General features: G+C 43.0%; 2 protein-coding genes and 1 long non-coding RNA gene across 3 annotated transcripts; all 3 read left to right on the forward strand.

Annotated features, from left to right (window-relative positions):
* Positions 1–543: 543 nt before the first annotated feature.
* On the forward strand, positions 544–4,369 carry ftr86 (finTRIM family, member 86; the record flags this gene model as incomplete). The annotated part of the gene is made up of 11 exons (XM_079271402.1): positions 544–1,053; positions 1,451–1,546; positions 1,721–1,954; positions 2,045–2,207; positions 2,294–2,371; positions 2,463–2,504; positions 2,580–2,618; positions 2,743–2,784; positions 2,908–2,973; positions 3,068–3,270; positions 4,034–4,369. 11 exons carry the CDS (start codon positions 544–546, stop codon positions 4,367–4,369), a joined length of 1,809 nt encoding a protein of 602 aa, XP_079127528.1.
* A 1,790-nt stretch (positions 4,370–6,159) lies between these two features.
* LOC306779966 lies at positions 6,160–7,487 on the forward strand. Its single transcript, XR_013772135.1, has 4 exons — positions 6,160–6,329; positions 6,451–6,594; positions 6,884–6,959; positions 7,348–7,487. It is a non-coding gene; the product is annotated as an uncharacterized lncRNA (long non-coding RNA).
* A 2,873-nt stretch (positions 7,488–10,360) lies between these two features.
* On the forward strand, positions 10,361–17,149 carry tagln (transgelin). The gene is made up of 5 exons (XM_079272690.1): positions 10,361–10,501; positions 15,119–15,307; positions 15,962–16,133; positions 16,301–16,403; positions 16,503–17,149. The coding sequence occupies exons 2-5, from the start codon at positions 15,128–15,130 to the stop codon at positions 16,639–16,641; spliced, it is 594 nt and encodes a 197-aa protein (XP_079128816.1). The 5' UTR covers positions 10,361–10,501; positions 15,119–15,127; the 3' UTR covers positions 16,642–17,149.
* Positions 17,150–17,615: the final 466 nt, after the last annotated feature.

Below are 17,615 nucleotides of genomic sequence, written 5' to 3' on the forward strand. Positions count from 1 at the left end.
TGGTGACCCCCATTGTGTTTGCACATTTGCATCACGAGTCAGGTGAGGCAAAAACCAGTCTGTCCTCATTGCACTCCACATTAACCAGGCCTTGACTTAAAACATGAGAATGGTTCTTATTTCTAAGGAGCCCTAGCATCACTGTGTGGCTGTTCTTAAATCTTAACTTATCATCTGGTTCCATTGTTGGTCAAAAGTTAATTCTCACAGTGATGTAAAGTTGCCATTACAGAGGTTCATGAGGCCTATTATTTGTCATTTGACATACTGGGAATGCACCGAATGACACAAGCGAGAGAAACTCCTCACCCCACCTGTTTTACCAGCCCCACCCTGAGTCCAGACTGCCTCGCTTTTTAAGCAGCATGAGTTTCATGTGAGCTGGCATTTCAGCATTGCCATCTTTGGCAGTATTTCCTTTAACTTAACAGACTCCAGTTCTGTAACCTTCTCAAACGGGGGAACCTTTTTGGTTGTCCATTCACCCAGGTCTGACCTCCGAGAAATCCAGCTCACCCTCCTGCGGTCCACCCCGGCACCACTATGGCCTCAGCCTGGTCTGAAGAGGAGACCTTTATCTGCTCAGTGTGCCTGGACACCATGAAGGACCCGGCCACGCTGCCCTGTGGACATTCATACTGCTTGGCTTGTATCCAGAACCACTGGGACAAGAGGGACAGAAAGGGTCAGTGCAGCTGCCCCCAGTGCAGGCAGGTCTTCAACCCTCGACCCTCCCTGGCCAAGAGCACTGTGCTCGCGGAGTGTATAGAGAAACTGAGAACCAACAGCCTCAAGCGAAGCTCGTCCACCGCTGTCTCCTCTGCGCTGCCATCCATGCCCATCTACCTGGAGGTCCTACCGGCTAGAGGGACGCGACAGGGCAGCTTGTACCCTCAGCTCCCCACGGAGGACCCCAGGCCCTGCCCTCAGCACAACCAACCCCTGGACTTGTTTTGCTGCGAGGACAAGGAGTGCGTCTGTGAGGTGTGTTGTCAGCATGGACACAAGGGACACCGTGTGCTCAAAGCACAGGAAGAGAGGAAGGAGAGACAGGTATGTAATGGACAGGGAAAATGTCACCATGAGGATATTATCAGTGCTCTTAAGTAGTTTTATTTTCCCCTCTCATGTTTGTGTTGGTGTGTAAGAGGAGGTGTGGGTGAATAACAGACTGTGTTGTGTCACATTTCCAAAATGTAGCTGAACTTGAAGTACTTGTAAAATGTGTTTTTACTGCACATTCCTGTGTGGAAGTGCTCTTCGCCTTCTTTAAGGTCAAAATATTTGATGACAACATCTCACATGTCTCATCACAAAGTACAATCAAGGTCCATTACTGCCCTGCATTGTGTGTGTGTGTGTGTGTGTGTGTGTGTGTGTGTGTGTGCGCGGCCTCTTTTCTATATTATACCTGTATCTATACGAAGCAATGGATGATGTGTGTGTCTAGAAAGAGCTGGCTCAGATGCAGGTGGACATACAGAAGAGAATCCAGGCGACTGAAAAGAGGCTTGTGGAGCTCCCACTTGTTGCTCGCCAACACAAGGTTAGCAACAGTTTTGATGGTTTGATGTAGAAACCGTTTCTGACGTCTTGCTTATCACACACACACACACACACACACACACACACACACACACACACACACACACACACACACACACACACACACACACACACACACATTGACATTCTTCTCCTCCTCTCTGGGCACTCCCAGGCCTTGGTGCAGGCTCTGAAGCAAGAGAGCACGGACGTATTCACGGAGCTCGTCAAGAGCGTGAATCTAACCGGCATCCAGGTCGGCGAGCTCCTCGATAACCATGAGACCTCCTTAGGCAGCCGGGTCGAGGGCCAGATCCACAAACTGGAGCAGGAGGTGGCACCGCTGCGCTGGAAGAGCGAGGAGCTGAGCCGGCTGGCCGACATGCAGGACGACATCTGCTTCTTGAAGGTAGCAAGTTTGACGCAAAGCTTTGCCAGAGATGGATTTCATTTGAATTTCACAGGATTGATAAGTATTGTTGTGTCATTCAATCTTAAGAATTTCCTCATCATGGAGCCGCCGGGTCAGACGGGTGCCACAGGAGAGTCCGTGCTGAGTCAGGAGGAAGCGGCGGTGGCCTCCGTCCGCTCGGCCATGAAACAGCTGCAAGAGTCAATGCAGGACCTCTGCAAAAACGGCCTGGCCAAGATCGCCACATTAGGTCAGTGATCGTCTCCTCCTCATCCTCCTCCTCGCCTCTCTTCTCCTCCCTTCTCCTGACAGTCACAACTTTCCTTTTCTTTGTAGTGAATCCTGATCCTGGGGCTTCAACAGCCAGTGGTGCAGCTGCTAACGACAGCAGTCAGGCCACCACACCAAACACGGGTACGGCAACTTAAAAAGCTGTTTGTTTTTGACTGTTATAGAAAGGGGCACCTTCAGATGTTTGTAACTGCTCACCCTCTCCTTCCTTTAGTGTATGTGATGACGAGAGACCAACCACCTCCGCGACCTCAAGGTACATGGACGCGAGATTGTTTAAATGTGGCTGTTTGAAAGTCCCATGGTTAATATTTTTGCTTCATCTATTCAGGGCACGAGAATTCAACAAAACGTCCTTCATACCTTCAAGGTAAGAATAAGAAAGCCTGCTGCAGTACATGCACAACGTTCCAGTGATGTCAGAAGTCATGGAGTCGAGTTCTAATTTGGTTTACATTTTCTTTTGTTTCCCCTCCATCTCTCTGAACATGAAGCTTCGGCTCCACCTCCACCCATCCCTCCTCGTCAACCTCAAAGTAAACACAAATGCATCAGAAGCTGCTTGTACACGTCAATGAACTACTTCCTCTTGCAGTAGTGAAGACGCTTTTTGATCCCTGGTTTGATATATTGATTCATGTTGTTTTTTCCCTTCTAAGCACCTCCTGTAACAACAGTGGAACATTTCAACCTGGAACCGAAGACGAGAGAAGAAATGCTGAAACGTGAGTCCACCAAACGAAACAGAATAAAGAACGCTGTGTCAAAGCCTTCAGGGAGGAGCAGATTCTTCATTAAAATGCATCCTCTCCCTCCCAGATCGCTTCGAACCCACGATGGACGTCAACACGGTGTATCGCCACGTGCAGCTGTCAGACGGTGGTCGTAAGGCCACGATGCGGGCTGAGAACCTGAACCTACCAGACCACCCTGAGCGCTTCCACTTCTGGAGGCAGGTTCTCTGCAGGGAGGCCCTGGCAGGGAGCCCTGACTACTGGGAGGTGGAGTGGACCGGCAAGAAGGTAGATCCATGGGTGCTTTCAGCTGTGCACATGCTTACAATGCAATATTTGGTTTATTTGTTTGCACAATAAAACAAAGCAGCAGAAACAGCAACAAAAGAAACGACTGCAGGTGATGTAAAAAAAAAGTCAAACATGGCAAAATGTTGCATTATCTTGCAAGAGGTTTACAATAAGGCAGGTCGTGATGTAATGTACTCACGAACATACTAAACAGCATATTTTGTAACGGTTTTGAATATTCAAAAATAACTGCTGATATGCACTCCCAGGTCATTAGCAACTTGTTTTTATTGATGGCAATGTCGGTCGGTCCGTCACACACTTAAGTCCAGACTGATATCTGAAATATAGACATTCATGGTCCTAAAACGATGAATCCTAATGAGGCGATCCTCCGACTTTTCCTCCTGGTTCATATTTGTGGTTTTGATTGGAATGTCTCAACAAATTTTGTTTCACACAATCATGCCCCCTCTTTGGATGAATTGTGACAAATTAAGAGACCCCTTAACATTTATTAATCCTTTCAAAATTCGTATTTGTCCAACACTAAAAGTACTATACCTGCAAAACGAATGACTTTTGCTTCAGCCTCAGCTATGCTGTATACTGTGTTTAATGTTCTGTTAGGATGTTAACAAAGTAAAAACACGACCTGCTGAACATCAACATGCTAGTATTGTTAGCATGCTGACGTTGGCCCGAAGCACCACCCTGGATAAGCTTCTTTTCCTGATCACGTTTCCTCTTGGTCCTGCAGTTCAGCATCGGCGTGGCCTACAAGGAGATGGAACGTAAAGGTTCTGACGACAGCAGCCGTCTGGGCCACAACGCTCAGTCTTGGAGCTTGTACTGGTCCGGGACCGGCTTCTCCTTCTGGCACGACGGCCAGGAGAAACTACTGGCCTCGTCTAAGGCCCGGCGGATCGGCATCTATCTGGACCAGCACACAGGGATTCTGGCTTTTTACCGCATCGCCCAGAACCAGGCGGATCTCATCCACCAGCACCAGAGCCAGTTCACTGGCCCACTCTTCCCAGGGTTCAGGTTCTGTGCAGGATTAGGATCTACAGTGACTGTTTGCCAATTGGATTGAGTTGCATATGAATGCTGTTTTTTTTTGTTTTTTATATCTAACTTGCTTGTTCGGTTGGAAGCATGCGACACTTTTTCATAGGGAAGTAAATGTGCTCTGCAGATCCTTCTAGAGAAGAAACAAAGATGTCTGGTTTTCATGTTATTCTTTCTGCAACGGCTTTTATTGTACTGATGTACATTTTCTACAAATATCTTTGTAAGTGAATAAAAGAGCAAGAACACACACATTTTATCCATATATCTCTTTTTTTCAAACATACTATTTTGGGATGAAGGTTAACTTAAAGCATTGTTGATGGTTGAGTAGTGAATAGTGGCCTATATAGACCAACAAAGATGGCTTCTTCTGTGACTAAAGCGATTTGATCCCCACACTTCGGTGACCTGGACGCTCTAAGCTCCCCTTCCATTCTTAAGTTATCTGTAGTATCTTCACTTTGTCCACCCATTCCTTTCTCCAGACACAGCTGTTTGTTATTTATTAACCTACAGTGCAGAGTCCTGATTCATGTTCAAACGAGGATTTATTTTGAAACATTTTTTGAATGTCTTCTCTCTCTTGAACGCTCACGAGCATGGCCTTGCGTTTTGCCAGCAAACTCAAGTAATTCAATACTATTTTCAGGAGGACATTGAAACTCAAATTATACAGTTTAAAAACCAACAACTAATTGGTCTCTCTGGCTGTCAATCACCATCATTAGACCCAATAATTAACTGAAATATTTCCGCTAATCATTGGGTATAGCGATGAGGTTTTGTGCCACAAAAACAGGTTGGGTTTGAAGTGTAAAGAGTAATTGTGAGATGAAATACCTCAAAACAAATCAATGGATTATTGTAAGCACCTGGATTAAATAAAGTCAGTTGTGTATCTGTACTTCCTGTCACTTTTGGATTGGTCTACCTTCATAACATTGATTATTCCATGTGATAATTGAAGCCTTTGTGAAGAGATGTAGAACCAGATGCTGGATGTTTGAATTTCTTTAAAGGCCACGAGTTAACTTGGTGCCATGTTGTTTAACGAGGGGCAGACAGCTAACATTGCCCCGTTCGGCTGATTATGAGCAGATTTATCTCAGTTTCCAAGTAAGCATTGATGTGATGGTTTGTAGTTTAAACATTGTCTGTACATTGTCTGCATTTAAAGGAATTATTTCAACGTGAAGAAGGTTCTTACACAATCAAATCTGTGAAATGCTGTTAAACCAGAGGCTTGCGGATCATTAAACCCGTGCTTACAGTGTTGTTTAGTGGAAATGGAAAATCTCAATTATTTCCATATTGGACACCAAATCATAAAGTGCAAATTGGGCGAAAAGTGGATAAAATCTGAGTAGAGTTCTGTACTATACATGTTTCTGAAACCACTTGTTGGACTACTCAAAGTCACATTTCCTGAACAGAAACAGGCAGAGATTGTTTTTTAAAGTAAAATGTAACTCCCCTTGTGACACTGCTCTGAGCAGTTATCCTCTCTGGTTTGGGTGCATATATTAACCCATGACTGGATACTGAAAACTTTTCTTCTTCTTCTTTTTTTCCAGATGGTTGTATTACCACTTGTGTTTCTGTTGGGGTCGCAGTTCCTCTGCGGTCGTGGGGAGTTGAGGGGAAACAGGCAGCACGTAAGCCAACACATTTCATTCCTTTTCATCCGGCACTCTTCCACACAGTCGTGTTATCTGTCACCTGTACGTCTGTCGTGAATGCTGAATGTGGAATAGGTCTCTCACGTCTCACTTTCCCTTTCACGCCACTTCCTCCATCCAGTCGAATGGAAAGTGGACAGGAAGTGGCCGTGCGTCACGTGGGACTGCAACTGTGCCTTCCAGCGCCGGCGTGTCTGCTGCTGTGCAGCCGATCAAATGTTCAAATTAGAGGAGGATACATACGAGAGGATTGAATACTTCACCATATCATCTCGCTGAAATACAAAGTGAAAAAGCTCACAGGTGAGCGCGCGTAGACTGATTTGGACCAACGCATGTGGCGATACACACTCAGAATGTTCACACATCTTTTTTTGGGGGTCTTTTTATGTACAGTGCAAATAAATCTCTCTCTTACTCTCAGATTACAGACAGATTGCCTTCAGAGCCACCATGGCTCTCAGTGCTCGCACTGATCTTTGCTTTGGTCCTTTCAATACCAATGTGCCGATCCCCTACTACGCCAGCGTCAGTCTTAACGATGCGAATGGATATCATCCTTCATTGGGTAGGAAACACACACACACACACACACGATTTATGAACGCTTTACCATTTGTATTTTTACTAACTCCTCCCCTCCCTCTCCAGGTGTCTTCACTGCTCCTTGTGCTGGTGTTTATGTCTTCTCCTTCACAGTCTACTCAAATGTGTGGAGGAATGGGCTCCTCTAAGTAAACCCAGATGGGCTTCACAAGATGACTATGAAGAAACCCAGATGTTTCTGAACAAATTCAGCTGGTTTACCGGCATGGCAACCGCACGTCTTAATTTTTAGTGTTTTGTCGTATCTGTAGGTCCAGCTCATGAAGAACGGTGGCGGTCAGCGTGTGGGAGAACAACCGAGAAGACTTTGAAGACACCGGCAATCACGTAAGATACGAAAAAATCGGACTGTTTAAGAGCAAAGTTTAAAAAATGGTAATCACATATTAAAATGTACCAAATAAATATTTTACGTATTTATATAGCTCCTTTAAAAACAGAGTTTTGACAGACAAAACAAAAGCAAGACAAACTGAGGTAAAATGAAAACACACAATGATAAAACACACAATATATGAAACGATAAAACCAATCGATACAGTAAATACATGAAATAAAAAGTGGTTTAAAAGATATGACTGATTCTGCGAGCCTCGTCTCCTCGGGCAGGTCGATCCTCGGCCGAGGGATCCCTGAATTAAAAAGCACGGCCCCATTGTAGCGTCGACTTCAGTGGCTCCATGAAACGTGACATGTTCGCTGTGTATTCTTTCAGGTGTTGGTGCTGAAGCTGCAGCGAGGTGATCAGGTCTACACTGAGCTGATACCCGGGAGGAAGCTCTGCGGACACCTGCAGCACAATATCTTCACCGCTTACATACTGTACCCCGACGCTGAAGAGAATGGGTATTACACTTTCAGACAGGTTTGGATGTATTTGCATCATTAGAAGACATACAATGCATGTGAATAGACACAACTGTCTACAGAGGAACAAGTGTGACATTGTTTTGATTTGGAGATAATAAAAGTTTAATTTGACAGGTGGTGTGCCTTTTGTTTTTAAATTTGGTATGTATTTCAGCTTGCCGCACACACACACATTGACATACACATAGACCATTAATGGAAATAGGTAGCGGTCAGAGGCATTGATATAATCTGGGAGTCATAGCGCTGCTAGCATTTGGCCCGTGAGTACATCACAGTAAACAAGTGCCTTTAATGGAAGCTTATTACAAATGAATACAAACCACGGATGGGCTGTGAATTCCTTCAGTTGAATAAACACATGACGTAGCAGCATCTTCATGCTGCACACACAGCTTTTAGACATACCAGGCATTCCATAGCTAACTCCTAAGAGGTAGCAGGAAGCCCTGACATACTTAAAGGAACAGTTTGACATTTTGGTAAATATGCTTATTTGCTTTCTTGCCTGAGTGAGACGAGATGATTGATATCTGTCCGTTAAATGTGAAGCTCCAGCCAGGTGAGCGTTAGATTAGCTGGGAGATGGATTTTGTAACCTTTTGAGAGAGAAGCAGGTTAACTGTAGAAAGAGAACGAGCGCATTTCCCAAAATTTTATTTTCACAAAATATCGAACTATTTCTGTTTTCTATAAAGTTAATTTCCTGTCAGAGAGATAAAGGTCTCACTCAGAGGATCATAGGATTTAAGGAAGTATCAATTTTTTATAGACAACATTGCTCGGTCAAATTGCTGATTATGCTATTCGTGCGTATTTTAGGGCATTTTTTGGCAAAAAAAGAATTTAATTTTAAATACAGTACATTACTGGCAGCAATCTCTCCACTAAACTACTGTACAATCTACAGTATGTCTACTAAATAGCACAGCAAATATCTGTAAGTAAAGCATTTTTTTTACTGTTATGATACAAAGTTACATTGTATTACTGTGTATTTAAACTCCACATTTGGTCATAAAGACGTTGACTTGTTTCACCTGTATAATAAACGCAGTAACAGTAGCCTACTTTCCAAATAAACCAAAGTATTAGACAAATTTAAATTTAGGATTGAAAATTGCACCTGAAGAAAAGACTGGATTTTTCATGATTAAACTGAGGTACAATCTTTCCCCTAAACCGCAAAACCTGTGAGTTGCAAAACATAACCATATCAACATGTCTGTAACTAATCACTAACTGAACAACATCTCATGATGTTAACAGGGAACATAATCTGGGTGTCATTGCATTTCCTTCAAAACACATTTTGCTATTGCAAATTAGTTCGAGTTATATATAAATGTGTTAGTAGAAATACATCATATGTGTACTGTACTCAACGTCATTTCTTTGAATTGTTTTCACTTTGGTGTTTTAATTCGTCCATAGTTTTCGTCAGAGTAGACTATGAAAGGTGAATTAATCACACGTCGACACAGGTCAGTTGAGCTGTGCTGATGAGGGAGAGCTTGATCACTGATCAGGGACAGGTGAAGGGAGTTGGACTGGTGCTGAGGCGGTGGCTGACAGGTTAATCAAAGACACACAGAACACACAAGCCAAAGCCTGATCGTGACAACGCACATAAAAACACAGCCAGTAAAACACACGGGAATGTTTGGTTTCTAGTTACAGCTGATCGCAGCAGGACTTAATGAGATGACCACAGCCACTAAAAAAATACAGAACCAAAATGTTAAAGACCGATGAAACTAAACAGATTATTTCTTGTGATTACAAGAGAAGTATTTTGTGACAGTGACCAGATTATTTTCTTAATATCACAAAGGAATAACACTGTGAATATAATGCAGATGTTCACCATTTACCTCATGGCTTCATGTGCTTTGTTCACACTGCAAAGGACAACGATGCAGTTTTGTGTTCATGTATAGTAAACAAAATGTGCACAAGCCAGAGATTGCAATTTGATTTGTTGCTGCTTCGTCTATGAACCCCACGTGTGTGTGTGTGTGTGTGTGTGTGTGTGTGTGTGTGTGTGTGTGTGTGTGTGTGTGTGTGTGTGTGTGTGTGTGTGTGTGTGTGTGTGTGTGTTTAAGTAAGAGTGGGTACACATGTTGGTCATCTCAAGTGTGATCCATCGAACTTCTGACTTTCCACTGTGAGAATGAAGCCAACTGCAGCCACAGCAAACGTCTGACACCTCTCACACGCTGCCAAAGAGTGACCGTAATGGGATGGAAAAGTGATGGAAATGAGTGGTGGCGGCGGGGTGCAGCCACTGAAGAGCCAGGACTTACATGGAGTTATCTGGCTGAATTATGGTGACTCTGTTACTCCTCCTCGCTCCCACCTCTGTCTCTCTCCTCCTTCCTCTCCTCGTCCTCCCCTCCCCAAATGTGCAACAACCTGAAAACAAAGAGTCATTTATGACATAGTTCCTTCCCTGCATCTTAACACTCTTTCCCTCTTTTCTCTACAGTTTCTTTGAGTCCCATCTCTCCTCGCTCCATCTCTACTCCTCCTTTTCCACCAGCCCGTCAGCCTCTCCCCTCTTTGAACGAGGAGGGATGTGGTGAAGGTATTTGGAGAATTCCTGCTGACCAAACCAACGCCGCCTGGCATGCTGTCTCTGCTCTCACATGGAACAGCTCTTCCCAAATAAGGCTGGACTTTTTAACTCGACGTAAGCGGACAGATAGGGAGAGGGAGCTGCTGAAAGGCCATGCCCTTTTAAGGATGAAGTTTCCTTTTTTTCCCCCTCCTTCCTCTTTCTCCCTCCTATTTCTCCTTCACACTCCCTCCTCCCTCTCTCTCTCTCGCTCTCTCTTGGTAGACTAGTGAAGTCATCTTTCCTCATCTGCTCCTTTTAAGCCGGCCTTTTTGAGAGGGAGGTCCCTGCGACGCATATACAAACACTCAGTCAAGCATCCACACTCAGCCACGCACGCTGCACTAGTAGCCAGCAGAGAACTGACCTATTCCTTCACACAGTGAGTATACCTTTCTTTTATTCCTCCATATAGGATGAAACTGCTGGGACATTTAGTCGGACGTCGCTTTATAGACCTCTCAGTCAAGAGTTTTGAGGCCTTCCTGGCTTCCTAAAAAAAAAACAGAAATACGCATGTGTTCTTTATCTTCTGTGTTTGAATTTAGAAGTTGTAGACATTTCAAAATAAGAGCAGTGTGACCCAAAGGTCCAAGGAGAGGTCCGTATGCAGATACACTTTGGGATGCATTTGAATAATAGCTATCACATATATGCATATCTAAGTAGGAAGTTTACTAAAGTTTCTGAAAATGATATCAGAGTATCATACATTTGTTTGAGTTACTGTTGCATTCAATCCTGTGTGGGTGTTGATGTCTGGGATTTCCACCTCATTGTGTTTTGTCTTATTGCAATTACAGTGTTTATCCTTACTATGATTCAGGTATTGTTTCGGGGGTAATATATTTTCCAACCAAACTCCACCACACGGTGGTATAAGGGGAGAGGAAGGGTGCCAATAAAGGACCGCTGCTGCTCAGGCTTTAATGCGTTGGACACACCAGGCCCAGGTGTGTCCAATGCCGCTGATTAGACTCAACCCGGTCTGCAGCCCTGGAGATAGAAAGCATAACAAACAAGACATGCACAGATAAATTCTCATTCAATTTCTAATCTCTGTTTAACAAGTTTTTTTTTTTTTTAACAACTGAAAACAATATTTAAAAGCTTTGTGACAAAGATGGCAGCACACCCAGTGATTCCAGTAACAACCAGCCCAGAAGAAACATCAGTGAAGTGTACCAGTGGGCAGTTTAGCTTCTAAGCAGCAACAACAAGAGCAGATAACAGTATCTCCACTGCCAATCATGTGGCAGCACATAAACACAGCAGAACCAACAGAGGGAAGGGGGCTGGTCGGACAGCACCACTTCAGAGTCAGTAAGACACCATCTCAGACGCACAGCAGCTATTACGTTTGTCAGAAGAATAAGCAGAACCTGGAAGGGTCTTGGCATTGGCAGCAGTTTTACAAAACTCTGTCAGTGCTCGTAAAAGTCTGGCACATGTGAGCAAAGCAGCAGATTCATAAACCAGAGCCATGAAACAAAAGAGGATGGAGTTACAGACACAGAACATCAGCATAAGAGAGAGCTGAGGATGCTTTTAGCATGCTTTACAACCCCGACCTCTATAGCATACAATTATGACAGTGACTGTTAACGCGTCCCAGGCAGTTTATACGTGCCAAATCATTATGTGGTGGTCAGCTCGTTAACTTGTAGGGGAGGCGAGGCCGCATGACGCCATGTCCTCTCAAGCTGTTGCCGCAGGCCTCACACTGGTTTCCTGCTCTGCCGTGAGGATTTACCATGGTAATAGAGAAACAGAGCAAAACACAAGTCATGATTGTGGGATACGGAGCTTTAGGACGTTTGAAACAAGCCATGGCAGACTGTATTTTCCTTTTTGTATTGTAGTCTTTTCTGCAGGTCATTACTTTTATTTAATTGCTCAATCACTGCTCAATAGAAACGTTTCCTGGAAACATTTGATGACCTACATCTAACTTTTAATGATATAATTCCTGTTTAATATAATTGAAAAACCTCAGTTGTTCCAGGTGTTTTCTTGAGTGAAACCCTTTTAGGCCCTGGGTTCATCTAGGAACCCTTTGATGTGCTTGAGGACTCACTCACATTTAAATAAGTTTCCTCCAGAAGCTGTGAGATGAAGAAAAGTGCTTTCTGGAACCCACTGTGGTGGTCAGAGGTTCCTGCAGGAGCCTTTAGGTTGTTGAGGGTTCTTCCAAGAACCTCATCTTTAGGGAAGTTCACTTGGAGAACCTTCTATATCATTTTAAGTTCTTTGAGTACCCAATTGGAAATTTGAGTAATCTAATCATATTTAAAGGGTTTCTTAGGTTGGATTGGACATTTAAGGCGCTTTTAATTTTCACAGTGTAGTAATGAATTAAAACCACAAATAGTTGTACAAGTACATCGTTTTTTTTGTTTGTTTTTTGTTTTAAATATAAAATCTTTTCCATTTCTTATCTGTAGAAATTCTTTAAATGACACTTACAATGTAGGTTCAACATGCATGCTTTTGCAAGTTGCAGGGACAGATATTAGTTGTTGTTGATGCAGTATAGTACAAGTTTGTACCATCAATACCAGTAGTACTTATAGCACTTGTAGAAGGAGTAATTACAGAAACAGCTGTAGCAAATATATGAAAAGTTACAGGATTCAATGTAGCATCCCTTACGTTATACCCCCTACTGAAAAGGCAGTTTTATAGAGCGAGTTTATAACAACTGGGTCTGACGACGTATAAGAATGCAGTTTACAGAAATGATGCGAGTACTGCCTCAAATGTCAAGAAGCAGCCAGACAACACAGAAGCTTGTTTGGATAATTCTGAGTGATTGGCTCTGGGCCGGGTCACAAGGATAACAACAGGTCCCTAGATGCACATAAATACCAGAAATAGAGACCAGGCCCTGACGGACCTCCTTGACCTCTTAAAATATTACGTGATGGTTGTCATGCAATGCTCACAAACAGACTAATACTGGACATAAGGGAGAAATAGTGCTTCTCTTCTCTTCTGAAGACATTAGAAGGCAGTGAGTTCATGCGGTTTACATAACTTCTATTTCTTTCCCTACAAAGAGTGTAATGTGTGTGATTTAAAATGGTGGTCCACAGAATAGTTTATAAGGCTACGAACTAGAGGCCAATGGAAAAAAAAAGACAGGTTACCAGAAAAACACATCACTCCGTGATAATGATTATATAATGACGTAGGTCGGTGGGAATAATAGCGGGTATAAGTGTGTCTCTGTGTGTGTGTGTGTGTGTGTGTTCCAGGAAGAAGGAAACACAGACGTATGAAGATAATATATAGTATATGAACTTGTGGTTGTATGTAAGTGAGCGTGTTGCCCAGCATGTGTGTTTGGTTTCTTGTGGCCTAGAAAAGCACCGCTGGGAAAGCAAAGAATATTACACAGGGTTGGTGGTGAAACTCTGCGGACACTCCGGGCAGGAATCCATTAATGCCGTTGGCACGCAGACTCTCATATGCAGACATGCAGGAGATCTACTTGCAGCGGTGGAACAAGTACACAAGTGCTTTGTTTAGCGTTACCACAAGGTCAGAAATACTCCACTACGATTAAATCCTGTATGATAAATGGTACTTTACTTACTGACAGTAAATCAGACTCTCATTAGATCGTCTCCAGCTGCAGCAGTCAGCCGCTTTCATGAAAAAGCTCCAATAAACTTACATTATCTGCTCAGAAAAAGGTGAACACATTGGAGCATTTAGCAGCCAAATAGACAGATATTGGATTTATATATTCAGCCTAGACTGTATATAGAGGAAGAAGTGGACAAAGTAACTGTGAAGACGTCACCGACCTAGTTTGCAAACTGCCGTTATGAAGTACTTGAGTTTGTTACTTTGGCCGTCACCATATTGGCCTTTTGTAAACCAGAAGTGATGCTGAGTACAACTGTGGAATTGTGTGGCGAGAAGAATGGAAGAAAGGATGTAAGGGAGCAATACAGGAAAAACAAAAAAAAGGAAAAAATAATAAAGCATTAAGTAGGGAAAGGAGAAAGAACTTGCGTGTTAGCTTCAGTTTGTATATCGTCAGTATTATGAGACAGATTTACTTAAAACATAAAAAGACTTGCGTCTCTCCAGTCTTGGCCCATCTTGACATTCTGTCACTTGCAGTGAATTAACACTGCCAGCTGGGAAAAAATCCTGTGACCGATTTGAAAAACAACATACACACAAAGGGGGTTGCCAATTGTTCGTAAAGTACATTTAGTTGTTACCCTCGATCACAACATTTCCCGTCCTGTTCCAGAGATGAGCCTCCTCCGGTCAACTCCTGGGTTTTAACCTTTAACACTTGAACTTTGAACCTCCCCAGGAACAGGAAGTTGAAGCGACCTGACATCAAGATGGCAACAAAGGTTGGATGGTGCAGAAAGCGCTTTGATATGGGGTTTTGCACTTGGCTGTCGGCCCAAAGGCAATACAGAGGCATAAGAGGCAAAAATGCTGGCAATGATATACGTGTTGGCACCAGGAGAGAGAAAGAGAGAGTGTGTGTGTTTGTGTAAAATGAAAGAAATATGCAAATGCTGATATAGAGCTCCCATTGTCCACCACTTTGCCTCGGACACAGGTCCTGATGGGGCTAAATGGTGTGTATTAGGAGACACAACGCTGTTACCGCCACTGTTCTGGGAAAAGGTGTTGAAATAAGTGCTGAGCCTACGCTTAAATACACGCTTTTGACTTGCATGTCCTCCATTGTATTACATATTATATACAGTATGGTATATTTAAGAAGTATCTGACTGTGTTTGTAAGTATATATGCCTTCAAGTTAGATGATTTGCTCAGCGATGCATGTTTGTGCAACAGCACTGCAATGTGAATATTAGCTGTTTGCATCGCCTTAAAAACTAAAATGTTGGACAAAAAGGTTTAAGAAAACAGTAATTATACTAGTCATTTTTTTTCGGGACTCTTTGACTCTCCTTAATTTTATTGCATCGCCCCTTCCTCCTTTGCACACTCTCTTTAGGGAGTCGGCATGGCTAACAAAGGTCCCGCCTTCGGCATGAGCCGGCACGTTCAGGATAAGATCGACAGGAAGTACGACTCTGAGCTGGAGCAGATCCTGGTGGAGTGGATCAGCCGCCAGTGTGGCTCCGGTGTGGCAAAGCCAGAGGCCGGGAAAATGGGCTTCCAGGCCTGGCTGAAGGACGGATGTGTGAGTGCAATCTTCAATTTCATAAATCAGCCGTTAAAATCTGACTAATAAACAATATACCGAATAAGAATCACCTACATGATTTTTTTTTGTGATGTTTTCGCTCTGAAACAGCTGCAAGGCATCTATTTTAATTTCATGTAAGTCACATAACACCTTGAAGTTTAATATTCTCCCTTTTTGCAATGAGATCTGGTGAAGAAAGCAGGATCAAACCTGGCAGAAAAGTTGCAAACGACAATCACAAGTTGCTGCAGGGCTACCTCGTATTGTTAAGCATTTTACTGACATAAAACGATACAGTTTAAATGTCTCTTTTTTGCTGTGAGATCCACTACTGTTTTAGGTTAAGATTTGGACAAAATCTACATGCAATCAAACTAAAACTGAATTTAAAAGCAATAATTAAGCCAAATCAAATTTTGAATGTCTGTATGTAACTTTGATAAATATTTTAAATCTTATTTCTTTCACATTACTCAAAGTCAATACAAATAAAGAAAAACAAAGCATTACAAATGCAACAAAAGCTGAAGTTTGATGCAAGACAACCTCAAATTAAGCCTGTTTATTTACCTGATTGATATTTTTGTTCATGTTTCTTCACCTTCTCCTTCTCCTCTACCTCCCGTCACTCCGTCTGGTCTTCCCCAGGTCCTGAGCGAACTGATCAACAGTCTGTTCACCGGAGAGAAACCTGTGAAGAAGATCCAGAGCTCAACCGCGGCCTTCAAACAGATGGAGCAGATCTCCCAGTTCCTCAACGCTTCGGAGAAGTATGGCGTCACCAAGACCGACATGTTCCAGACCGTGGATCTTTGGGAAGGTGAGGCGGCGTTTCATGGTAGAAGACAAAAAAACCTGGCTTGAGATTAAGCACTTTGTTTGTGCAGTAGAGTAAAAGGTGCCTGGATGTGACGATGCACTCAGAAATATAATAATGTGAGTGATGCTGGAGTTGATAAGCCTTGCTGTGTGTGTGTGGGTGGACAGGTAAGGACCTGGCGGCGGTGCAGAGGACCCTGTCAGCTCTGGGAAGCTTGGCCTTCACGAAGGATGAAGGCACATACAACGGAGACCCCAACTGGTTCTTCAAGTGAGTCCAATACAGGGCATGTCAACTGCTTTATCTACTCCAATTAGAATAAGTGAACCCTGCAGTTTTAGGTCTATTAATTCAGTGACTTTTTTGCAGGAAATCCATGGAGAACAAGCGGGACTTCAGCGACGACCAGCTGAAGGCGGGCAAAAACGTGATCGGTCTACAGATGGGGTCAAATAAGGGAGCCTCTCAGGAGGGCATGAGCTATGGAAGATCCCGACAGATCCTTTAAATATCACTGAGCCACAGATACCCAAAAACCTCTTCAGCCCCTTAATCCCTTCTTAGAGCCTGTAAGCTTCTAACATCATCATAAAACATCTTCTGCTTTAGAATTGAGCTACTTTAGCCCCTACTTCCCTGGTCTTGACAACCAGTACAACGTTTATAGTCTTAAGTGTAGTAAAGTAACCATGAAACCGACCAATGCCTTGGAGGTAAAAACAAGATGACAATGTGCCATAACTGACCGCTGATACATAATAAATAAATGTCTGAATTATGGCCTTTTACTTCGTCGATTTTAGTAATATTTGTTCTGGATTCCGACACAAATATCAATCTGTGTTTACGTAATTTACAGAAGGATTTTCTTTACCAAACTACCATTACAGCCCTACATTTACAGTATGGTTCCTTGTTAATTTTTCCTATCTAACCACTTCCCACAATGCTACGCCTGCTGTATCAGCGCCAATATTTTTGTACATTGTCTTATTAAATAATGACTTTGAAATACATTTCTGAATTGACTTTGTGATTTTTGACCTTTCTGGGAAATAAGAAAATTGAGACACACTCACCCTTTTTCTTTTACTGCCATGGATAGTCAAGTGTGTCTTAAAACACGAAAATCGTGGCAGAATCCACAGTCTATAGGTGCAAAGATGCTTCTCTTTCAGTGGAGTTGAGCTAAGAAAGCATCTCTTCAGAGACAGGAGTAACTACAGAAACCAATAAACTCTTGATGTCCGAGCATGTTACCAGAGTTTTAACAGACAAGACAAAATGTGAACTATCCTTAAACGCTGGCGAAAGAGTGTCATTGCAGTTTAGCGTTACTCCAGTTTGGTGGCTACATGTGTGAGCTACATTGTTGCTCAGGGTTCCAAAAAGGTCAAAGCTAGCCTTAATACAGTTCTGTTGTGTTAAATTAATTTGAGTTTGATGTTTTGTGTGATGTGAGGGATGGCACTGATACATTAC

The sequence above is a fragment of the Melanostigma gelatinosum genome (assembly GCF_949748355.1).
Source record: "Melanostigma gelatinosum genome assembly, chromosome: 7".
Taxonomy (NCBI): Eukaryota; Metazoa; Chordata; class Actinopteri; order Perciformes; family Zoarcidae; genus Melanostigma; species Melanostigma gelatinosum.

Coding starts and splice junctions, on each gene's coding strand:
- tagln (XM_079272690.1), top strand. CDS start 15,128: ATGGCTAACAAAGGTCCCGCCTTCGGCATGAGCCGGCACGTTCAGGAT. Junction 15,308..15,961: donor CCTGGCTGAAGGACGGATGT/GTGAGTGCAATC, acceptor GGTCTTCCCCAG/GTCCTGAGCGAACTGATCAA. Junction 16,134..16,300: donor GACCGTGGATCTTTGGGAAG/GTGAGGCGGCGT, acceptor GTGGGTGGACAG/GTAAGGACCTGGCGGCGGTG.